General features: G+C 40.1%; 2 protein-coding genes across 2 annotated transcripts; one reads left to right on the top strand and one right to left on the bottom strand.

Annotated features, from left to right (window-relative positions):
- Positions 1-5775, top strand: LOC128735844 (uncharacterized). Its single transcript, XM_053830328.1, has one exon. It carries the CDS (start codon positions 1-3, stop codon positions 5773-5775), a length of 5775 nt encoding a protein of 1924 aa, XP_053686303.1.
- A 4859-nt stretch (positions 5776-10634) lies between these two features.
- LOC128734519 (nucleolar complex protein 3 homolog) lies at positions 10635-26057 on the bottom strand. Its single transcript, XM_053828762.1, has 7 exons — positions 25835-26057; positions 24981-25767; positions 23837-24171; positions 23062-23432; positions 21373-21581; positions 11004-11415; positions 10635-10945 (listed from the first exon to the last, which is right to left on the bottom strand). Exons 1-7 carry the CDS (start codon positions 25841-25843, stop codon positions 10747-10749), a joined length of 2322 nt encoding a protein of 773 aa, XP_053684737.1. The 5' UTR covers positions 25844-26057; the 3' UTR covers positions 10635-10746.
- Positions 26058-26513: the final 456 nt, after the last annotated feature.

Genomic DNA, 26513 nt, shown 5'->3' with positions numbered 1-26513 from the left:
ATGGACGGTACCGGACATTGTATCAAATGCGATCAACAAGATTCTGCCGACAACATGGTTGGCTGTGACTCTTGTTCTGCTTGGGCACACTTCGGATGTGTAGGTGTAAGTGATTCCATCGCCAACTCGGATCGAAGCTGGAAATGCGACAATTGTAAAGGCGATGCAGTAAGTCGCCATTCAGTTGCTAGTTCGCACACAAGTAGCCGATCTAGACGGGCGGAGATTCAACTACAGTTGATAGAGGAACAGCGTGAACTGAGACTGAAGCAGCAAGCAGAGGAGGACGCGATCCGGCAAAAACGCATCTCTGAAGAGGATGAAATGCGAAAGCGCAGGGCAGCAGAAGACGAAAGGTACCTGAGGGAGAAGGCGGAGCTTCAAATGATCGCGGAAAGTAGTGAAGTAGGGAGCAGGAAAAGTGGGCCTTCTATTCGAGCAACCCGTGACAGGCTACAGCAGTGGTTAATAGATCATCCACCAGTGGTGCAATCAGCACAGATAGTCAGTGAAATCCAACAACCCGTTACTTCTGGCCCAAGTACGTCGAAGCAATCTGAAGAACCCGACGGTAAGAAGTTTGGTTCATCATTGATTCCGCAGTCCAGTTCCACGCCGCGGGCAAATCAGCCAGGGCACGTTATTTGTAGTGCGTTTGAAATCCCAGCAACTATAACCCAATCGACACCTACGCCGGTGACCACTGGTGTATCTGGTACAATAATGACGCCACCTCCAGACGTCCTTACGCAGTCTTACGCAGAATCTTCCATTCTATTAATGCAATCGCCGAATGTTCCCGTATCCGTAGGAATTTCAAGTACAGTATCTAATGTAGTTCTAACCACTAGTGGTAGTTTACAATTAAGTAAAACTGATATACCGATAGCTAGTACCGTTAGTTCACAAGGTAATTTACTAACTCACGTTACTTTGGCACCGATAATGGCTACTACTAGTTTTAATCAGTCACAGTTGAATCAAAACGTACCCTACAAAAGTCCCTCGCCCGCAATGCCTCCGCCAAGCGTACCGCAATGTGCGGTCGATATATTCAATATCTCTTCAACAAATCCAGTAACAGCAAACATGTCCTGGAATATAAGCTCAGTTCATAGTGCTCCTAGAGTTACGATCCCTCATTCCATTACCAACCCTCTTTATGGGGGAGAACTGCCGTCTCTCGTACCCCCTGCAGTTAATAACAACTCGCGTGGTGTGGGACTAACGTCTCTTGAAGCAAACGTGCCTAATCATAATGTTGTGTATGGCACAGGATTACCATCTCAGGTTTCAACTTCTGTCTCTATGCAGTCAACGTACAGTGTGGCTATGTCCCAGTGCAATCCAGTGTTACAGTCAGCCGGTGTTATTCCAAGCTACCCACAATTGTATTCGTATCCTAGGATGAGTACTGCCGTTACCTCAAATACCCAGAGCATACAGGGACCTTCCACAGCGCAAATAGCAGCACGCCAAGTCATTCCGCGAGAACTACCCTCGTTCTCCGGTGATCCACGTGAGTGGCCACTCTTTTATAGTTCCTTCCGAAACAGTACGGAAACATGTGGTTTCACAAACGCAGAAAATCTCTCAAGACTACAAAGAAGCTTAAAGGGGCAGGCACTAGACTCAGTTAGATGCCGCCTGCTGATACCGGAATCAGTGCCGTCGGTCATGGAAACGCTACGACAACTGTATGGTCGACCGGAGATTCTTATTCACACGGTACTGCAAAAGGTGCGCGCAGTCTCTCCACCTAAGAGTGACAATTTACCCTCGCTCATTAACTTCGGCCTGGCGGTTCGGGACGCGGTGGATCATATGATCATGTCCAACCTGCAAGACCACCTTTGTAATCCCATGCTACTACAAGAACTCGTGGAAAAAATGCCATCGCAATTGAAGATGCAGTGGTCTGTCTATAAGCGATCGAAATCCGTAGTCAACCTGGCGACGTTCGGGGAATTCATGTCTGAAATAGTTCAAACGGCGTCTGATGTAACCATCCCAGAGATAATAGATGATCCTGTCGTGAAAGCTAAGAATCGTGATAAGCAAAAGTTGTGCCTGCATGCACATACGGCAATAGAAGATCAAGGAGAGGCCGAAGATCAAATATCGGGAAAGAAAGGTTGCTGCTGCTGTAGCAAATTAGACCATGTGATAATGAATTGCGAAGAGTTTAAAGAACTGGGTGTCGACGGTCGATGGAAAATTGTAAGACTGAAGGGGCTCTGTAAGATGTGTCTTATCCCGCACCGAAGGTGGCCTTGTCGGTCGGGAAAGGAATGTGGAGTATATGGATGCCGCATTCGTCACCATGAGCTCTTGCACTCTGGCAATGTGATATCATCGGGCAAGCCAGATAGAATCACAAGTGAAACCTCTCATCACAACCATCACACGTCCGTTCCCCATTCACTTTTTCGATATCTTCCGGTTACCATCCACGCAAATAACCGGAAAATTAATATCTTCGCTTTCTTAGACGATGGTTCCTCAGCTACACTTATTGAAGATAACATCGTGGCAGAATTAGGAATCACAGGTCCAGTCGACACACTTCTTCTAAGCTGGACTGGCGACGTAACGCGCGAAGAGACAAATTCCAAGCGAATCAGTGTATCGGTTTCGGGGCAGATGGGGCTGAAACAGTATAACCTTAATAACGTACGCACAGTAAGCGCATTGAAGCTGCCACCGCAAACATTACAGTACGAGGAACTTACAAATATGTATCCGCACTTGAAAGGCCTCCCTATCCGCAGTTATTCAAACGCGATTCCATCCATGATAATTGGTGTGGAGCATGCCCGTCTTTTAACGACGCTGAAGGTACGAGAAGGGAAAGACCACGATCTGATTGGAGCTAAGACACGACTAGGTTGGTGCGTGTTCGGTAAGACTTCGAAAAAAGCGGATTTAGTAGAGCGACTAGAATTTCATGACGACCTTAACAATCGGGAGCTTCATGAGCGGATGCGACAATTCTTTTTAGTTGAAGAAGCCGTCGTGACAAGGGATCTTACACCGGAAAGTGAATTGAAAGCTCGCAAAGTACTTGAAGCGACCACTAAGCACGTTGGCGACCGGTATGAGACGGGATTACTCTGGAGGCAGGAGGATCCCGTTGTGCCTGATAGTTACTCGATGGCTCTTCGAAGATTGGTTTCTCTGGAGAGAAAGCTTAGCAAGAATCCAGAGCTCTATAAAAGTGTTCAGGAACAGGTCACGTTGTATGAGCAGAAAGGGTACGCTCATCAAATCACCGAAAAGGAGCTGAAATCCACAAAGCCTGGTAAATCTTGGTACCTACCGCTGGGGATAGTTCAGAACCCGAAGAAACCAGGAAAAATACGGTTAATCTGGGATGCTGCCGCACGAGCTGGTGGGATGTCCTTCAATGATATGCTGCTCAAGGGGCCTGATATGTTGACATCGTTGACGGACGTTTTAATGCGGTTCAGAATGCGCAATGTTGGGGTATGTGGAGATATTCGTGAAATGTTCCACCAAATTCGCATCCGGGAACAGGATAAGCAATTTCAACGCTTTCTGTGGCGGAAGTATCCAGCGGAAGCACCACAAATTTATGTGATGGATGTAGCAACTTTCGGAGCGACGTGCTCACCATGCTCAGCACAATATATCAAGAATATGAACGCTCGAGTATGGGAAAAATCATACCCGAAAGCTTCCGAAGCGATTATCAATGCGCATTACGTAGATGATTTTCTGGATAGCGTCGATACAGCAGATGAAGCAGTGGAATTAGTTCGGGATGTGCAGTACGTTCACCAGCAGGCCGGATTCGAGATTAGAAATTTCTCTTCCAATGCCCCGGAGGTATTGGACCGTCTGGGGGAGTCGAGGGAACCATGCAGCAAAACCATGAATTTGGAGAAACTCAAACATGTGGAAAGAGTGCTCGGGTTGGTATGGCAGCCGTCACTAGACGTCTTTACGTTTGACATCGGAGGTCATGCAGACATTCGAAAGCTCATTGAGAGTGAAGTCGTGCCAACGAAGCGCCAGGTACTGAGAACGATTATGACACTGTTTGACCCTTTAGGATTCGTAGCTCATTTCACTGTAGGCGGGAAAATTATCATGCAGAATGTGTGGAAATCTGGTACAAACTGGGACGAGTGCATTCCGGAAGAGTTAGTGTATGAATGGCGCAGATGGGGTTATATGTTGTTGCAACTGGAACAAGTGCAAGTTCCTCGATGTTTCTTCGGAGGTGTAGATGGAAAGCAACTGACGAATATGCAGATTCACATGTTCGTAGATGGAAGTGAGAACGCGAGTGCTTGCGTGGCATATTTGCGGATCGAAGATGGAGACTTTGTACGGTGCGCCTTGGTGGCGGCAAAAACAAAGGTGGTTCCGTTAAAACCACTCTCAATCCCTCGTATGGAATTGCAGGCTGCGATGATAGGTAGTCGTCTACTAGATAGTGTTTGCTCCGCTATGACTTTGCCTATACGGCAGCGGTACCTGTGGTCCGACTCTTCCACGGTTCTTTCGTGGCTTCGGTCAGACAGTCGTCGATATCACCAGTATGTATCCTGTAGAGTAGGGGAGATATTGACTCTGACAAACGTCGACGAATGGAGGTACGTGCCCTCAAAGCTAAATGTTGCCGATGATGCGACCAAATGGGGAAATGGCCCTAGTTTCGACCCCACAAGCCGATGGTTCGCAGGACCAAGCTTCTTGTTCCTTCCTGAGAGCCAATGGCCCGTACAAAAGCAAAACGTCTATACGGACGAGGAGCTACGACCTGCACATCTCTACGTGCATGGTTCTGTCGTCAGTCAGCCGCTCTTACAATTAAATCGTTTCTCCAAATGGGAGAGGCTCCTGCGTACTGTAGCATTTTTGCTGAGATCAGTGAAGCGGTTTCGAAAAGAAGTAGTGTCTGGACCACTCACCAGCGAAGAGCTTTTCCAGGCCGAGAATCGATTGTGGAAAATAGTGCAGGCAGAGGTATATTACGAAGAACTACGGATATTAAAACACAATAAGGGAAACGGAGCCGAAAATTCGCTACAGTTGGCGAAATCGAATTCAATGTATAAGTTGTCGCCTTTTCTGGACGAGTATGGGGTGATAAAAATGAATAGCAGAGTTGTAGCTGCAGCAAGTAAGCATCTACGAGTTGCCCATCCCATCATACTACCGAAAAACCACTACCTAACGTTATTGCTTGTCGACAGCTATCACCGTCGCTTTCTTCACGGCAATAATGAAACGGTGTGCAACGAAATGAGGCAGAAATATCAAATTTCGTCATTGCGGCGCGTCATTAAACAAGTTTCCCAGAACTGTCAGTACTGTCACGTCTACAAGGCTGTGCCTAAGTACCCGATGATGGCACCGTTGCCAACAGAAAGGCTTACGCCCTTCATTAAACCGTTTACACACACAGGGATTGACTATTTCGGACCAATCCTGGTCAAACAAGGGCGTAGCCTGGTGAAACGCTGGATAGTCTTATTTACATGCCTGACAATACGTGCGGTGCACTTGGAAGTTGCCTATAGTTTGTCGGCACACTCTTGTATCCTTGCTATCAGGAGATTTGTTGCTCGTCGAGGCGCTCCTCAGTCATTCATGTCCGACAACGGGACTAACTTCGCAGGGGCGAGCAACATTTTAGAAGCGCAGTTAAAGAAAATTGGCGAAGAATGTGCGGTGACATTTACTAATGCTCAAACTTCTTGGCATTTCAACCCACCGTCTGCACCACACATGGGAGGTTCGTGAGAGCGGCTAGTGCGATCCGTAAAGACAGCGATGAAGGCAATGGCAGATCATCCGCATCATCCTAGTAACGAAATTTTGGAGACGGTAGCATTAGAAGCGGAATCGATCGTCAATAGCAGACCTCTAACTTATATTCCCCTAGATACCGAACAACAAGAGGCTCTAACACCAAATCACTTCCTTCTATACGGATCACAAGGAATCAAGCAACCAATAAGTCACTTGGAGTATGAAGGAGGTACCCTTCGAGATAGCTGGAAATTGGCGCAATGCCTGATAGATCTGTTTTGGGAAAGATGGATAAAGGAGTATATTCCCACGATCACTAGACGTACGAAGTGGTTTCATCCAGTGAAGCCGCTCGAGCCTGGAGATTTGGTCGTGGTGGTAGACGACACTCGGAGGAACGGGTGGGCTAGAGGACGAGTCATAGAAGCGGTGAAAGGTGCAGACGGCCAAGTCCGGCGTGCGCTGGTTCAAGTCAAGGATGGGTTACTATGGCGACCTGCTGTTAAACTGGCTCTGCTGGAAGTACATGCAGATAAGAACGAAGGAACGAGCCAGATGACTGACCTAGTTCCCGAAACCACACGGGTGGGGGGATGTTCACAGTAAAATTGGAACTGGGACCACTGTAAAGGCTTGACGTGAGTGTGCGTTCCGAGCTCTAGGCCAGACGACGGTTGACGGTTTGACAGCTGAGTATTTTGATATAACTAAAGCTAAAACGTGGAATTGTGCTGGCGAAAGTTGTAAGTGGGCTTAAAATACTAACTATAATATGTAATTTAACTAGTTTAAATTTCTTGAGATACAGATAAAGGAAGGAAGAAGTTGGAAATTTATAGTTTGAAAGTATAGACGAGAAAGAGTTACAGTAAAGTAGATTTGAGCGAAAGAGGAAGAAAAGTTTACTGAAACACTGAATGTAAGTTGAATAGAAAATTTATATAAATTGTTAAAGAGTTAATTAAAATTAAAATTACAGTTTGAAGCTGCATAATACTTTGCTGCTAACAAAACAGTGTTTGCTCTGATCCGAACAGTACTGTTCCGCTTCAAGTTTACTCTCTATATGTTGAAAATAGTCTAGTTAAAGTATTTAGATATAAAATCGTTTGGAAACTTTAATAAGATGTATTCTTACACAAATCTAAGTGTAACAGGGTAGTTATCTTTCTTCTTCACTTTTTCGTCTCATCTCTATCTCCATATTTTCCTGATTTTCATTCCGTAATTGAAACTTGATCTTCTGTTTTTTTACGACAAACTTCGCAGCCAGCTGAGCAGGGCAATTTGCTGCGACTATTGATTATTGACTCTAACAGTGCCTCCCAGCCGAGATTCGAATATACGACGACTAGCTTATTAGATCAGCATCGTACCTCGAGGCCAACCGATTATCCGGATTTTAGACTCGATTAAGCGGGTGAAGATTTTTTTTTAAATCATCATCATTAATCATCAGTGAAAAAATTATAACAATAGTATTTTTATGATTCAAATTATAAAATTACTCTTACATTCAAGATGGTATGGAAAATAATTAAGAATCTACTCAATGGGCGGCGCTAGTGTCTTAGTAATAACTATAACAAGTTGCTTTCTTTGGAAAGGGTGTTTAGGTTACAGTTGCTAATTAACTAGTTAAGAAATTAGCTAATATTTTACTATTTACCATTTATTTATTTATTTGTTTATGTGACATAATTGCCTATTAAGTTGTTGCAAGTTTCGATTTAAAAGAATTAGTGAAAAAATGCAACAATTCGGCACCAACTTTTCAAAAGGGCCAATCTGCAAAGTGTAAACAAACCGAGTGAGGGTTTTTTTCCTATGCTAGTCCAGCAGAAAATAACTCTCACTCGGTTTGTTTACATTTTGCAGATTGGCCCTTTTGAAAAGTTGGTACCGAATTTTCTTTGATTATACAATTTTCCATGAATCGTGCAAAATGTTTAGAAAGTAACTGGGAATGTGTTCACGTGACTGAGATTAATAGATTAAGTGAGTTGGTGGTATTTTTTTCTGGCCTTAGAAGTATCATTAGTAGATGGTAGATGGATTTTTTACAGGCAGTTAACGTAGCTAGAGAAAAAAATTGAGTGTTCAAGTTAACTATTTCTTATAGCCTTGTACTGCCCATGGATGCATAGTTGACGTAAAAACCAAAATTACCAACATGTACTTTTTCGGTCCAACGCACTCTTAACTATGTTGTTCACAGGCCCAATATTCAAACAACATATGTTTCTTCGAAAATATTCGAGAAATTTAGGAAAATTGAGCTACTCTGGTATTGGTTTCACGTAATGCTAATGGTTAACGTAATTCCCCGCATAATCAATCAGCATAGTAACCTATTTGTTTTTGTAGCTTTACGCCAAGTTATGTGAATAATCGTTCAAAAAACAGTCTGTTTATTCGCATAAACTGGCGTTCTCATTTTTTAAACACAATAAATGAGGAATGAATCATAAAACCCCATCAGTCCTATTTTGCTTAATAAACTCTACTAAATTGACAGATTATTCGATTCAAAAAGTTTATAGCAAAGATTATATGGCTTTAAACGTTTTTCACGATAAAAATGCGGTTTCTCAACAATCATGGTGCTGGTCGTTACGTCGACTATGCATCAATGGGCAGTGTAGTACCCAGGTAACCAATAAGCATTTCCAATGCAATTTTAAAGCAAGCCAAGAAGCATTTAAGTTGCCTTTAATGCTACTTAAATGCTATTTTGGCAAAATATGCGGCTACTTTACGGCTAGCCCTCTTATAGTGCTGACAATGCTTATTTGCAACTAGTTACCAACAAGAAGAATTTAAATAGAATTTTGGATGCCAATTTACAACAGTTATGCAGTCAAAAAGCTGATAAACAACAACCTGCAGTATAAAAGGCCAGGGATGCTAATAAACAACTGATTTACTGCTTATTTTAATGCTTATTGGTTACCTGGGTAGTGAGACAATTTCGTACTATTTTGATATTATCTTAAAGCTGGTAGTCATTGGAATAACCTTCCCGAAGACCGCAACTTTCTAGATAGTCAGCAGCGCAAGATACAGCCTGTATATGAATATTACATTTACACTAGCGCCACGTAGTGAGACAATTCTGCGCTATTTTCCATACCATCCTAAAGCTGGTAGTCATTTGAATAACCCCTTCCCGAAGACCGCAACTTGCTAGCCGGTCAGCAGCGCAAGATACAGCCATTTACAAATCCCATGGATATAGACCACTATGTTGCGGAACGTTTTGGGGAAAACGGTGAAAATATATATAAAATCATAGTGGTCTATGTACATTGGTGTGAATAAATCGTATATTTTGACAACAGTTGAGATTTTTATGTATTCTCATGTTGAATCACTTTATACACTACACATTAGAACACTTGGTTTCGAGAAAATAATTGTATAGAATTTATTATAGAGTTTTTTAGACAATTGCGTCTCCTGTAAAATTAACTAAATGGTCAATAGACCACTATAATTCGGAGCGGCTCATATGCGGCTTTGAAGTCAACGAATAAATGATGTAATAAATGATGTAAGAAATAATGTAACTCTGTATTCACGGCCCTTTTGGAGGATTTGCCGCAGTGTAAATATTTAAATCTATTCGCAATTGGTGATAGACGGCGGAAAATGATTTGGGACAGCACTTTATAGGCGGCATTGAGAAGGGTGATCGCTCGATAGTTCTCACAGTCCAACTTATCGCCCTTTTTATAGATCGGGCAGATAACCCCATCTTTCCACTCCTCCGGTAGCTGTTCCGTATCCCAAATTCTAACAATTAGTCGGTGCAGACAAAGACGGTGCCAGCTTTTCTGGTCCCATTTTAATAAGCTCCGCTCCGATGACATCTTTTCCAGCTGACTTGTTGTTCTTTAGCTGCATGATGGCCTCCTTAACTTCGCCTATACAGGGAAAGGGCGATGGTCGGAAATACTGTAGTCACATTCAACGGGCACACGTTTTCGGTGAAACGAAATCACGTTGCACTTCTCTATGCTTAACGTCAACCGGTGCGTGCTACAAACCACAACAACAAATAAGTTCAAGTACTTCTGCAGTTACTGACTTGTGGGACATTTAATTGATTGGAGAAACAGTTAGAGACAGCAGAGCCAATTTTGACACACGCGCTTCTATTAGACTAATCTCTTGTTTTTAGTTTTGACCTTGAAATGCGGTCATACATATATATTAATATTTTTTGAAACGGTGGTTCTACAATTGATGAAGGGACGGTAGAGGAAAGAAAAGAAAAATTTTTGGTGTAGAAGAGAAAAGAGCGGAAAGGTGAGAAGGGGGGGTATTGGTAGCTACGCTTAACAAGTAGTCGTTTTGACTCCTACCTTTTGTCTAATGCTAGAAGGCGCATGAGTCGAACCAAGCTATAATTTTATAACCGGAACCCCAAACCACCCCCCCCCCCCGCCCTCCACTTTTCCGCTTTTCCCCTCCTTCACCAAAAAATTTTCATTTCTTTCCCCTACCGTCCCTTCATCAATTGTAGAACCTACGTTTCAAAAAAAACGCTTCTATTAGTCAAATAAGATCTGAACCAGCATGCGGCGTTAACAGATACACCTAGTTTCTCCATTTTGCTGACCAACATCCCATAGTCAACTCGATCAAAAGCAGCTTGCAAGTAATTCTGCCGTTGCAAGTATCCCCAGATGAAGGTACTTTAGCAGTGCTAATTCCCTAGACTATGGCCAACATTAATTGCGCTAAATTGCTCTGAAAGAATTTTCACACCCAGACAATTAAAGATAATGAGAAATGGCGTTTCATAACTTCAAGTAGTCTAAAATGATAGGTAGGTAGGTGTAAGATAATAAATTTATTTTTGCAGAATCTCAAGAATTTTTGCAAAATTTGGATACTCCTAGGCTAATGCAAACCACACAGGGTTTGAGATGCTGTTACGTTTATATTCCACGTTAGTTAGCAAGATTCCATGAAGTTAAACTCAGCTTCTTTGCGTTGTACATATTTTTGTTTGAAGCAAAAACTTTCAAGATGTTGGTCGCTGAAAATATGGCGTGCTGTTTCAGGTAATTGATTTTTCTCTTTTGGTGATGGAATTCCGGGATTAAACTCCATATGCGTAGTGTCGTGTTTAGCATACAATTCAATAGGTGTTCTAAAAAAGATGACAATTTAATTACTTGCACAGGGTATGCGTAATATCAAAAGCTTACAGTTTTCCTAATGCGGGAGGAAGAACTCCAGGTCCTGCGCTTGGTACGCTATTAGAAATATTGTTGGCTAGCTTTCTCACTATAGGGTGATAATGTCGATTAAGACTTGCTACTTCGTATAAGCTTGTTGAACTCGCATTACTGAATTCAGGTTCATCGATTTCCGAGTTATATTCTCCCGATCCAATGGCGGATTCTGTATCAAGCAAAACATCCAATGTAGAGTTCAAAACAAAGCCCGTCCTTATAACTCCAAGACATCCGAGAGCTCCAGAGTGCTGAAGCTGCAGTGTTATCATTGCAATTCTTTTAATAAACGCCAAATAACGATGATAGGTTATATTGTTATGACGTTTCAAAAGTACACTTTCCAGAGCGCTTATTATTGGTTCTATATCGTCGCTTTTTTTGGCTGTAAAACGAAACGAATGTGAGGAAGAAATATATCATTTCATATGTTACCCACAAATTAACATTGTTGAGTTATTAGCACTAACTTTTATACAAAATAGACAAGAAAAGTATCCCACAAGGTATATAAAGGTATATATTTATTTTTCGATAAATTCAACTGGCCCGTTCACCTTAAGGATGACGTGGGTTATTTGTATTATGACAGAATATTATAGCAAACTGGATTTTTTTTAATCGACACATCAGCCTGTACTAATCCAACCCTAGTACTTATCCGATTAAAACTGCTTAACCCCTCTAAGGTCTACATCATTTTTAGCACAGCAAAATTCATTAGATGGCCGCAACTTTTTTATCTTTCAATATTTTTTCACCAAATTTGGGAATTTTGCGAAAATATTTTCTATTTTCATAATATCTATAGATAATGGCCATATGTCATATGGTTCCGGAGTTATTCCGGTGTTCCTTGGAGGACCGTGACATGGCTTTTTTAGATAAAGTTGCCAAATATTTATAATTTGTTTGAAATCTGTTGATTTTTGTAAACATATCATCGACTGTGGACATACCAGTTACTTTGCTGCAGTTATGAACCATGGTGCGTGCCATCGAGATCTGGGGGGACACTATAAATCCGGAACCGGTTCCCGTAAAGGGACATTTCAGCATCAGTAAAGTATGTCGTGTCGCATATCAAAAAACATCAGCATTCGACAAAATAGCGATTGGCGATCATCTTATGTCTATCAGAGGCCATATAACCGATTCCAGGTCCCGGACAAGTTCCTCCGAAATCCGTTCCGTGCTTGAATCAGAAAAGAAATTATCCCCGGGCCCGGAACCGGTCATGCGGCATCTGAGAGGCATGTGATGATCACCAATCGCTATTTTGTCGAATGCTGAAGACCTAAAATGAATGACCACTTTCAGGTGGTAAAGCTGTAACTGTGTACACACTTAAATTTTTTTACCGAACTCTGAGCAGCCGAACGTTCGGTAAAATTCGATGGTGCCAATCGACGTTTACGGATCATTAGTAATGTTTGGCATCATAAAAAATTTTTACCGAACGTTCTGCTGCTCAGAGTTCGGTAAAATTTACGATAATGTACCGAACTCGGTACTTTTTTTTAAGTGTGTAAAGTAAGGACCATTTAAGTTACAAATCCGATCAATTCCTCCTCGTGGTACCAATCGGGATATGAGTAAGAAAAGCTGGGTTTGAATCCGATTATAATAAGCTCCCATTATAGCTTGGTTTTCTGGTAAAAAGGATCAAACTACGAACTTAGTAAGCGTTGCTTCAATGACTCTCTTATCTAATTTTCCTCTCTTTCCCCTTCATACATTGTACCGGTCTGTTGAATAAGGCTTGTTCGCGACAAAATTTGGACACCTCTAAACACACACACCTGCGGAAATACATTAGCAAGGAATGAAATATTTTCCAGAGTGGTAGACGTACGTCTGTTCTTTCTGAAAATATAACACTTGTTTATATTACAAGCGCTCGGCGTAAAATGGCATCGAAAGAAGAGCAGGTGCGAAAAGCAATTGTGTGCGGTCGCAATGAAAATCCGGATCTCTCGTTAAGAAAACTTACCAAAAAGCTTGGATTTCCTCCAAGCACAGCCACACAGTGTTCACAGTGTTTTAAAATCGTTCGATACTCGCTTGACAACAGCTAGGAAGAAGGGAAGTCGAACAAAAACGGATATGAGGAACCACCAAAAGGATGCGAAGGTAAAACAAATATTACGAAGGAGACCAGATCTTTCTGTACGTACCATTGCTCGTAAAATAAAAATGTCGCCAACATTCGTGCACACTCCTAAGCAACGACAAGGCATGAAGTCTTTCAAGATGAGGACTGTGCCTAACCGTAATGATAAGCAAAATATGACGGCCAAACACGCGCTCGTAAGCTTTATCGCGAATATTTAACGAAGTTTCCATGCGTTATAATGAACGATGAAACGTATGGCCTAGCAGACTTTAAACAGCTTCTTGGTATGTCTTTTTACACTGCCATGAAACGGAATGGCGTTGCAATGATTTTTAGGACAAAGAAGAAAGTCAAGTTCCCCAAAAAATATTTAGTATGGCAGGCCATATGCAGCTGTGGTCGAGCAAGCAAAAGTTACATAATTACATCATTAACAAGGAAATATACCGTGAAGAACGCCTGCAGAAACGATTGTTACCATTCCTACACAGCCATGATGTACCCTCGCTGTTTTGGCTTGATTTGGCATCCTGTCACTACGCCAAAGATGTTTTGGAATGGTATGATGCTAATGGAGTCCATATTGTACCGAAGGAGGCGAATCCACCTAACTGTCCAGAGTTATACCCCATTGAGCGGTATTGGGCTTTGGTGAAGGGAGAGCTGTCCCAGCACAAACAACAAGCAACTATAGAAAAATTTCGAAAATCTTGGACAAACGCTGCTAAATTGGTTACCAACAAGTCGGCACTGACCCTCATGGCAAGGATAAACTCCAAAGTTCGCCAATTATTCATGCAGATCAAATAAGTAATGTTAATTTGTTTGATAAAGGGCGTGTCGCTCACTGGTACCCGTGTACCTTTGAACCACAGAGGCGCTGGACAAAAGAAGTCAGCACAACCCCCCTTATTAACCATAGCGACATGGGTTGGTCTATTTTTAGACACAAATTGTGCCTCTTCCTCCACCTACTGTAGAAACCACCGACCGAGAAGTTTTAATCTAACGTGTTTTTACTTTCAGGACGACGACACTATGCAGGCCCTTACGACTTGCAAGGTACTGCGTGTACCAGTGAGCGACACGCCCTGGCAGGTGTTGTGGGTTCAAATCCGGTTATAATATCTGATTACAGCTTGGTTCGACCCATGCACCTTCCAGGTAGTGATGTCCGATTTTCTCAGTTAATCGATTAACGAGTAATCGAATAGTTTTTTATCAATTGTTATTCGACACGATTAATCGTCTATGATTAATCGGGTAATCGACGAAACTTCGATTACTCGTTGTGTATACTGCCGCTACTCGCATGGCAGTCCCATTAATATAGGAAACTCCATAGAAAATGGGACTGTTATGTGAGTAGCGGCAGTATAGGTGGTGGATAAAGCGTAGTAAAAATCGAACACCGTTGCATTGTAACTCTCTTGCTGTTGATAGATTTGGGATTGCTGACGGCAGATGGTTTCCGATATTTTTAGATAAAAATTCATTGAAATCCTGGTTTTTATTTGTAAAATTATTTTCAATGAAAATAACTTTTTATCTGTATGTTGGATAACTCATCCAACAAAGCTGGTACGACCAACTTGGGGGTGTATTATTTGGAACTCTAAGTCAACAAAGTCCGTTGTGGGTGAATTTCACTGATCTACTTATGTCTTGTATTACGTGCGCTATTGCTTCATTGGATAGCAACAGCTTATAAGTATCGTTCAAGCTTGAAAATGGTATCCTCGCTTTAGTTATTACTGACCTGTCCTGTAAAAACAAGTTGTATCTGTAATCTGAGAAGCAGTTTAGTATGCGGTAGTTGTCGAAATGAATTTTCAAAAAAGCTTTGGCTCAAATCAAATACAGCAATGATTCGCTTGCTTAAGGATTCGTTAATTGGACGGTTCGTTAGTCGAAAAATCAACTATGGGCTATCTCCAACCAAAAAGCAAAACACATCCACATGTACGCGTACCCCTGAGAATGAAAAATAAGTTATTTCAAATAATAGCACAGAAACCGGAAACCAGCGGGACCAACCAACAGAACTAATATTTTAAAAATGATTCACGATGACAAATGTAAAAAGAGATATTTGAACCTTTTCGTTCTCATGCGAAATCCCACGCATGCGAATTCGATTAGTCTCTGTTTGCCTTGCCAAAGAGAGTTTTAAGTTTGTTCGCACTTCACGTAAGGGCCAAACCACCCCATCGGCAGGCAACCATGTTTTCGCTGCCAACATCTCGTGTGTACGAAAATGAGATAGCATGTCAGCACTGCGTTTCACTCAACTGCGAACAGTCAAATTTTGAGCCCAGGACATGCTGTCGCTGACGTTCACTGCATCTCGTTATAGAGAAGGGGGGGTTAAACAGAATGCTGCGTCAGCACATCCGCCTGCGTTATTCTGACAGTTTTCCAATGGGTTTACTGTCAAATTGACACTGACGGGTGCGTTGATGCAGCATTCTGTTTGGGCCTTTACACGGAATCTCTATGCCGAGTTGTCAAGATCGTCAAAAGTTGCTTGAAAACGGTGAAAACACAAACAGAAATATTTCTTTCTCTTTTTTTCTCGCACATAGGCTGTGAACCATTTCGCGAAATTTTTAACTTTTTGGTTAAAATTTGACAGTTCGATGGTTTTCCGAAAATAACCCTGCTCGGGAGCATGGTTAGTTTTAACCAAGTTCTGAGAGCCAATGAGATATGCACAGGTGAGGAAGAGAGCTTCGACAAGTTTCGCTGATTTTTCGATAGATTTGTTTTACATTGGTATGGATGCTTATCGCATTACAAATTTGTTCAAACAACCCGGATTGAAATGAGATGAATTTTATCTATCAAAAAAAGCAAATGAACATCAAAAATTCCTCCGATTTTAACTCGGACAGAAAAAACAATATTTTCATCCTCACCTTATATGCTCTCATTGAGCAAAAAAAAACTATCAATCCGTCAAATATGAAATGGTTCACATTCTGAACTGATTTTAACCACTCAAGGAGAAATAACCATCGAACTGTCAAATTTTAACCAAAAAGTTAAAAATTTCGCGAAATGGTTCACAGCCATAAAAGATCATGAATAAACCTTTGCACGGTGCCTAACCTCAACTCTGGTTTGACGTTTTTGTGTGTTTTGTTTTGATTCCCTTTGTAACCTAATTTTATTGCTAGTGGGTTTATTACTTGTAATTGGTACCACTTGTTTGCCGAAACCGGAAATACCCGACTTTTCCGAAGCAGGAAAATGATAACAGTTCTGTACAACATACGAAGGTAAGGTGCTGCCACTTGGATAAGTTTAGTCTATGAATGAAGCAAAAGCAAGATAGGAATTTCTTAAAGAGTGCGAGAAACAGAAAGATCTTAAAGCATTCTTCTCTCACACTCACAAGCATGCACAAAAATCTGAAGATCTGACATCGCTGATGGCCAGTTCCATGAGGGTAAAAGAGAACGTGTATAGCTTCGAAGTCGCGACAAGTTTAATTTAAGCTTTCCGTTAAAATTACCATGTGGGCTTCACGTCATTTTGAGTTCAGCAAGCATAAACCTCAAAAAGCAGTATTCGTGTCAGTAATCGATGCGACTGTAATCGATTAGTTCGATTATGTGCTAGGCGTTATTCGATTAGAAATTATTCGATTATTCCATGCTGTAATCGATTACTCGATTAATCGAGCGATTACCGGACATCACTACTTCCAGCATTGGACAAAAGATAGGAGTCACAACGACAACTTGTTAAGCATAGCTACCTATTACCCCCCCCCCTTCCTTTCCACCCTTCCCCTTCATTCCCGGAAAAAAATCCTTCTTCATTACTTTCCCTTACCGTCCCTTCATCAATTGTAGAATCATCGGTTCAAAAAAAATATTAATATATGCCTGACCGCATTTTAAGGTCATGACTAAAGTCACGAGTTTGGTCAACTGACTAGACAAGTTCAATAATTCTACATACTCACCAAACCGTTAAGCCCCTCAACCTAGGGGACGGTAAATAGTTGAAAAATATTCACATGACTTTTCACGTAGCGACATGAAAATTAGTTTGAGTTTACTCTAAATTTTTATATATAAAATAACCATTTGTTATTTAGGCTGGGTATGAAAGGGGGAAGGCGATGAAAATGCGTCCAACATAGCTCTAGCCAACCCAAGTTTCTATCTAGCACCTCCACGTGGCCATACCCGGTAATGCTCTTTCCTTAAGATTGAGTAGCTTAGCTAGGAGGTGCGATGCTGCGTGGATCCCAGCTGCCTGATATCAAAATCGTAGTTTTGAGCAGAAGGCTGATCCACCCGGTCCTGTTGATAGGTAAGCCCCAATATCGTGGACCCCCGTTCATTTGACCGTTTTTAATCTGAACACTATTTAATTTGAACCCCGTTGGTTTGCACGACGTGCAAATTAAAAATGGTTCAAATGTCATTCTCAATATGACATCATTTGCTTATGCAGACAATGCACATAAACGCGATTTGTTTGTACTGATCTAGCGTGTTCAATCTGTTTCACAATGCGTTTTCCCAACGATTATGGTAGAAATCTGATCGAAGAATGAAATATTCGCTGCTTGCAACTGCCAACTGAATCAAACCACCAAAACAATAACAAAGAACAGGGCAGCCAGTTCACACAAGCTCCAGCATATTTAGGGTTACCAGTTGTTCAAATTAAAAGCTAACCCCGTTAGTTTGCATGAGGAATCGTTCAAACGAACGGGGGTCCACTGTATATATTCTAATTGTCTGTTTCGTTCTAGCTCTTCAAAAACGTACTATACAATGGAAACATTGACCGTAAAACTTGCTAATAGTGTATGTACATGAATATTGTGGGTTGTTATACATGTAGGATTGAAGGAAACTCAAATGATGGCATCATTATGACGCAACTATATCTGATGCAAAGGACTGCTGGTGAGCTCGATCTATTTTTATCCATATTAATTTTATTTTATTAGACTATTGCAAATCATTTTCAAAGTTTTTGTCACAGTCCCCCCCCCCCCCCCCACTTGGAAATTGGCTTGAAAAATCGGGGGGCAAAAAAATAATTTGTAGGTTGAGCTAAATTTTTTTTCTAAAATCAATTGTCTGTGGGCTCTTCAGCCTGAAAAACTCGAAAAATGAGTGTACGAGTTGAGTTAACGCTTCTAACACGAAATAGAAATGGAAGTTCAAATAGTGGAATTTCCGAAACTCGGCCAAAACAAATTTTCTTGTGTTTTTGTCTTTTTGTTCGTAGATTTTTGCATGAAAAATAAGAACGCATTTATTAAAAGCAAGAATAGATTTGGTTTTCACGTTTAAACTTTAAGTAAAAATGCCTAAAATCCATTTTTTTTACTCGATTAAAAAATTCTCTTTGTTTTTCTTTCGCCTCCCCTTCAGTGGCCCAACACCGGAGGGACAAAAACTTTTTTAAATATTTGTTATGGCCTTATATATCATGTGATAAATTCATTATATGCATTATAGGATCAATTCATGAATACAGAGGCATCATATGAGTGGAAAACTGGATGATGGAGTCAGTGGCGACTCGTGGGGGTTTAGCTTACCTGTTCAACCAGCGAAAAATACAAATTAATACGCAGCTTTTTTATTATCGCATTTCTATATTTTAATCATAAAACAAACATTAGGGGTTTTCACCGTAGCGCTTGCCATGTTGCGTAAACGGTGTATTTCGTGTCTATGTACTGCCGCAATTCGCATTGCAGTTCCAGTTTCTATGGAGATGGAACTGTTATGCGAATAGTGGCAGTATAAGTATGCAATACTCCGTATTCGCAACATAGCAAGCGATACGTGGATATCCCTATTTATTTAAATAGCAACGGAATACGACGGTTTACTTTACCAGCAAACTCGTCTCTGAATTTTAATGACGAACCGAAAACTTTTCGTTCAATTCACCTATTGAACCAAATTAGAATTACCACCTTACTGCGATGCGCGCACATCACATGCACCACAAGCAATATGCGTAAGTTGTTCAATGCAAAAAATGAACGAGTTAATGAGAAAATTTTGCGAATAATGCATGCCAAATCGCCAACCGCGCTCTATTTTCAAATCCCCTTCGTACCAACACATTATTCCTGGTGCTAATCTCTAAAGTAACGTTCAAACGTCGTGTTGAACGTTTTGTTCATTAGCTTCCTAACCAAATAAAATATGGAATCAAAGCGCGTGCCATAGGGATATGTGGTAGTAAGTTGTTCAATGCTGAAGATGAACGAGACAATAAAGCGCCCGCGCTTTCGAGTAAAAGCTGTGTCACATTCTCTTTTTATCTCCTTCGTACCAACACATTGTTCCTGGTACTAATTCAGTATCAAGAATCAATACCAGGAATAATGCGTTGGTATGGTTGTGCATTGAGATCTCGAAAGAAACGTTCAAATGTCGTGTTGAACGGTTTGCTCATCAGCTTCGTAACTAAACTAAATTCGTATTGCATTCCATATGCGTCGGTGCAAACAAAATTTGGTCGGGCTGAATTTTGTTTGCCCTTTCCTATGAACAGGTTGAACATGCGGACGAGTCGGCACTGGATGGAGTGAGGAGTCAACCGGAATCCCTAGGAGGAAACTCCTGAAGGTCAGAAACAATATTTATGCTGCACTTTTCGAACAAACAAACCATCACGTGGGTTAAAGCTGGTGCAGCGAAATTTATTGTTACATGGAAGAATCCTAATGCTGGAAGGAAATTCTTATAATCACGGAATGCGCACAAGTGCCTCTGCTTGTAGGTCCGCCCAATCCCTTTTGGTTCTTCTACAACAGCTTTAGTGTGAAATTCATTTAACAATCAAATTTGAATCTACTGTTAAGTCTACCCACATACACTGGCAGCTGCTTGACCTTGAACTGATGGTGGATTCCCCCCATACATACATACATACATACAATAACCATTTGTTATTTGGGCGTCTTAGTAGATTACCGGAAAGATGAGACAGGAAAACAAAAAGCAGTTAATGTTAATGCGGAGTTTCCACCTATTTAGAGTCCCACGTGAAAATTATTAGTATGGTTATTTTCTGCGTTTACCACACATGTTTGCAATTCAGCAACTTGAACCATCAGTTTTTCGTTATTGTCTCCCCACTGCACCCCTCCTTGCTTGACAAGCATAATTTCAACGTATTTAGTGAGTCAGGATAATTATTATTAAAAAACTAATTTACGTAGGACTCGTAAAATTGCTGCCAGGTGCAATAGTATTTAATATTCTCAATGAGTAATAGAATTAAATAATAGCATTTAGCATTAACATTTTTTGTTTTTCTTTCTTATCTTTTCTATAAGGTACCCCGGGGCAAGTGAGAATACGGGGTAAGTGGGAACGACGCTCATAACTCTCTCCAACCTCATTTTCTCCAACTGAGCCTTTCTAGAAATGGAAGATACAACTCCAACGCATACATTAAAATTATAGTTTAATTATAAGATCTATGCAAATCATTTTTAAAGTTTTTGTCACTCCGCCCCCTTTGGGAATCTGCTTGAAAAATCGAGGGACAAAAAAATAATTTGTAGGATATACGTTAATTTTTTATTATAAAGCCTATGGGCTCTACAGCCCAAAAAAACTCGAAAAATGAGTGTACTAGTGGCGTTAACGCTTCTAACACGAAACAGAAATGGAAATTCAAACAACGAAATTTCTGAAAATCGGTAAAAAAATTATTTTTTATATTTGTCTTTCTTTTTGCAGATTTTTGTAAGGAAAATCATAACGTCTGTATAAAAAGTAAGAAAATATTTGGTTTTCACATTTAAACTTTAAGTAAAAATGCTTAAAACGCTTTTTGGTCGATTAAAAAAATTTTTGGTTTTTTCGACAGGCCATAGTTATATCGGTAATACTAAACCAAGAGGACCCAAAAAGAAACATGGCGTATGAAGGAGCAAACTGTTTGGTCAGACTCTGAAGATTCATAAACGATGTTAATTGACTCTGGAAAGGCAGAGTAGATATAATTAGGCTAATCTGCAACTAGATGTCGAATAATAAAGCGTTATGGCGTAAATTAAACCTTAGTAGTGATACCACTCAAGAGTTTCTGTGCCGCTAGAATTTTAAAATTATCATAGGTGTTGATTACACAGCCGAATCAACTCTAACTATGCAGTGTTTAGGTCCCACTTGCCCCGAGGTACCTTATATAAAGTTTTATTGATATCTGCGTTATACATACCAGCATTGATATACAAGAGGTTTTTGTATAAATGTGTATAGAAACGTGCGGGATCAATATTTAGTACTTCTCCTTGTCCTTTGAGAATCGTAAAGACTGTTTGAATACAGTGCAATTGCTCCCGGTTGCCAAGACCAGCATGCACTAGAAGATTATCCAACACATCGATCAAATCTGAGAAGAAATCGATATTTATGGTATGCGCGAACCTGTAATGGAATATTTTGATTATCGAAAAAAGACAGTGTATTTCTAGCAGGGGGTTTGCTTTGCTTAAGCCTTTTTTTTAGCGTCAACTTGTTAATGAGTGTTGAACGTAGAATCAAAAATAGGGTTGCCAAGTCTAAAAATTTCAAGCATTCAATTTTTCATTATTTTAACATCATTGTATAATTCTCCGCGGCTGAATGGATCAATGAATGTAGCTAGTTTTGGAGGGACAACTACTTGTTTCTGGCACTAGTGTACATTAAACCGTCTGGACTTAATATACTAGCGCCAAAAGAAAGTCGTTGTCACTTCTAAACCAGCCATGTTTAACGATCCAATGAAAAATCAAATTTTACCATTTCATCTATCATTAAATTTTGATCATCAGTGTCTGTCGCTGACTACCCATTCTTGATGCTAAAAATGCGTACAACATAAGCGCTCATTAATGCATTAAATTAAAAATAACTGAACTATACTTTTTAGGCTCAATGCCATATGGATTTGGAAAAATTTCTACCATTTCTCTGGTCAACGAATTTTCTCCGTCAAGGCTGCTAGCTTGCCATATATTCATCTGTACTGGAAGCAATAAAAATCTTCCCCACGTAGTTTAAAAATCGACCAAAAATAAACCGTGTCAATTCAAAACTCGTAAAAATTACCGTGTAAAAAAGTCTTGAGTGTATGCGATTTTTTTTCATCAGGAATTTTTTTTCCATAGCGAAGTCGTTTCCTGATGGCAACAAACCACCAACACAGTCGCACATCAGCAATCCTTAGAAATCAATTGAATGGGTACGTCTCAAAACAAATTGACAATTAAAAAAAAAAATAACGCGTAAGCTCCCGGCTATTTGTGTCGGATTACCAGTCTTTTTGGTTGATCGACCGGTCACCGATCGTGAGGACGATAAACAGGCTAGGCCGGCCAAAGATTGGCAACTTGGCAACTCTAATCAGGATATGTATGTAGACCATTTTACGAACTGACAACATTACTGATGATATTGATATTGCTTTCATGTGTACTATACATAGTACCTTGCGTTATGTCAAGAACCAACGCGGAGAAAGCACAATATCTATCCGGCACCAACTTTTCAAAAACCCATATAGCCCTAGCTGTGCTAACGGCCGGCCAAATGGAATTAAATAAATAAATAAATAACTTTTGAAAAGGGCCCATCTGCAAAATGTAAACAAACTGAGTGAGGGCTATTTTCTGCTGGAGTAACATAGAGAAAGAAACATTCACTCGGTTTGTTGACATTTTGCAGATTGGCTCTTTTGAAAAGTTGGTGCCGTGTTTTTCACAACACAATGCATCTTTGAATTTTTTTGTGAAAAGTTGCGCCTTAGGCTGCTTTATCTCAGTATCTGCGAATTCTGTTATAAATATAGCCCTTGAAATATGTAAGGTTAATACCATTGATTTAAAGTATTATGTACTACTTTGACTACCATCATTGTACTTACTTTGAGAGGACCTCAAGAGTTACACTCAATAGTTTCGATTTTGGAGCAGTTTTTAGTATACGGAAAAGTATAATAAACACGAGTTTGGTCAGATCAGTCAACTTTTTTAGCTGATTTTGTTTACTTTCCTCTGCTTTGGTTTCGAACAATTCCTTCTCCAATTCTTGTAATTTCTTTTTGCGCTTACGCTCTTGTCTGGACATGTTTATAACTCGTGACTTATGGGCTTCGAGTTTTTTAAGCTTCAACTCTTTTTCCTTCTGAGCATCAACATTGACCTCTTTAATTCGCAGAAATTTAAGACAAGAAACCATTTCCGGATACACATTATACTGCTTTTTCTTAACCAATTGATTTATATGACGAACAATCTGCAAAAAATTCACAGTCAGGTGAAACGTCCAAGAGTTCTGGAATTTTGGTGGTGCATATAAACATACATTGAACTTATCTATTAGCACTAGCGAACTGACATGACACATAGAAGAAAATCCTTTGAAAACCACCGTCCTAACAATTTTGCTTGCACATTAGCACCCTCTGTTCATGTTGCGGAGTAACTTAGTACTGTTTTTTACCGGAAACACGAAGAAGCACTCAAGCAAGCGCTGCGGTGTGGCCATGTTGCGAAACATGCTTTTTTGTAAAACGAGTGGTTTTTGGATGGACGGTGGAATTGATACAAGTGTCCTATATATTTGTCTGTGCTATTAGATTTTTCCAATTGCAATTATGCTTTAAAATTTCAAATGTAAAAACTCTTTATTATACTTACATGGATGCTCATATCGTATCGGTTATCAGTTTTGAATGTCGCCACGAAACATACATGAACAGCTTTGCGAATTGCTTCACGATTATTGTTAAGCATTACTACTAGCATCTGGGCCTTATTTAAGCTATAGTTGAAATAAGGATGTGCAATAAGTAAGTCACATATACACTGCACGGCTATTTCTGCAATTTGCTCCCGTTCTAATGATTTTTCATCCCATCCGGAATTTTTACTGTTTAACACGCGTGTGCATTCTTCGCATAGTATTAGAAAGTTTTTGTAATGAAGGAGAAGTTCTTTCTCATAGTTTACGCGAGCCAAGGTGGTCTTTTTTACTAAAATGTGCAAGATAAATATTAAAAATATGCATCTATGACAAAATCTGTGGTTCTCGTGGTTCTGTGGTAAATTGTCAAGTGACTCTAATAATACTGACTTCAAACACGATCGCGAACAATTCGCGTAATTTTCTCGACTGCTACGGTGGAACAGTACCGTGGAAACGCTCGATTCGACGCGGTTACATTTTAATAGGGCCCTAGACCAACTTGCAAACAAACTAAGTAAGATTTTTTTGTATGCTGGCCCAGCAAAAAACCCTCACACGGTTTGTTTACAAATTGGACTTGGACCCTATTGAAATGTTGGCCGTCCACACTTGAAACGGAATTGAATCGTTCGGAATCAGCATTCACATAAATGTCGGAATCGAAAGCAAGTTTAAGGGAGAAAAAGCTCTCTCTGTAGAGATAGGTGCTTCTACCATTTAAAACCTTTGGCGCTCTAAACTTGGATAAAAACAAAAACTCGTCACCTTAGTTGAACAAATTTTAATCAAAGGTACAGGGATAATAACACTATCGCGCGCTTTAATCCGTGTGACTTTTACGGTTTTGAATAATTAATGATTATAGTTGCGAGAATGTTGCAACCGTTTTAGAAAAGCACAATTACCAATCCCCTGCGCTAGTCATAAACATTTTCAGCCTAAAAATGTTAAGCAGAATCACGAAAACCACAATTTACACAGACACGAGACTTCGTATCAGAGCTAACGTACAGAATTTTCAATAGATGACGTCCGATAATAGAACGATATATCCTTCGTAATATACATAATAAGACATCTGGAGCACATACTTACATTTTTGCGAATTCGCGTCGATTATTCCCAATCGATAGTCAGGAACAATATCTTTAAATACCTCCTTTAAAGAAATTAATGCCAGCTTCCTAATAACAAACATGTTGACTCTGCCGCACTGAGTTTTCTCACCGATCAGATCCAAAAGCAAAGTAAGACTCTTAATTTTTAGCTCAGGATTTTCAACGATTGATGCACAAGTTGAACCAATTATGTACTTTTGTTTCTCTATCTCGTTGTTCCTCTCAACCAACAAATCACTTATACCCATTGGAACTTTTACTTCATTTGGTTGAGTTTCTGATCCTGAATCTTCATGCTTTATACTTCGCGATTCCTCTGAGGTAACTAACTCTGCAGTTGATTCGTATACATTTGCACTGCGAGAAATGATTCCATCCTTATGTGTTTTAATAGGAAGGAGTTGTTTAGTTTTATTTGAAGAATAGTGCTTATTTTGTAACTCGCTGTGATATGCATTTTCTATTTGTTCGCTAGAATGTTTCATTTCATCATAATCTGATTTCTGGGTTTTTTCTAATTCTGCATCCGATTCGTCTGTACTATTAATCATGTCTCCGACATCAACAGTATCAAGTATAGGCAAGCTATGTTTGATTTTGTTTTTTTGCCGCACATTTGCTTGCGGCTTTATCTTGTATTTTTTACTGAAAATATTCGTCTCGGTCTTTATCACCTTGGATACTTTTTTTCCAGAATCAGCTGCATTTTTCTTATGTTTTTTATGGTGTCCTCGTTTGACTGAACTGATTCGAATTTTTTTGTGCTAAAATTATATCATTTTAACTCAAGTATACCAATTTATTAGATGAAAGAGATTAAAGCATGCTTACCATTGTCATATTAAATAACTAAATCTTTCAAAACGTTGGAGCGCACTGTTTCCTTATTGCTCTACGACAACTTGGCAAACTAGTTACAATTTGTTAGTTAACAAAGCAGAACCAAAGAAACTAACCGTTCATAACCTGCTGCAAAAAGTACGAACTGTCCGAGTCCGACCAAATAGAGAACCACATTTACTACTTTTCAAAGGCAAAAAATGTGTAAAGTGTGCTGCGGGTGCTACGGTCTGCGGATGTATCAGTGTTTTTGTATTCAAACGAGCTGTCAAATGCATGGATTTCCACAAGGGGCTTCCAAAACCAATGATTACAAAGCACCGCAGTCTAAATCAAGGGGTTTCCAGTAAGGCGTTTGAGTACACAGTAATCAGAGATTACTTTTGTAATCATTTCTAGATAGAATTAACAAAAGGGCGAATGGCGCAAATGTAAACAAAACGAGTGAGAGTTATTTTTTGCTGGACCAGCATACACTCTTAAATTATTCTACCTGTAAATTGGTCGGATTTAGTTAAAGTAAGTTTTAAACTACTCAAAATGCCCTTAAAGTGTACAAACTCAGATTTTGAGTAGTTTTTCAACCAAAAAATTGGTAGTAGGAACTTAAAATTGCGTTATTTGTCATGGAGAATAATTCAATTATCGGTAGCAAGTAGCCAAAATTGGT

This window comes from Sabethes cyaneus, chromosome 2, assembly GCF_943734655.1.
Source record: "Sabethes cyaneus chromosome 2, idSabCyanKW18_F2, whole genome shotgun sequence".
In the NCBI taxonomy this organism is placed as follows: Eukaryota; Metazoa; Arthropoda; class Insecta; order Diptera; family Culicidae; genus Sabethes; species Sabethes cyaneus.
This window is presented reverse-complemented; position numbering and strand designations above follow the sequence as displayed.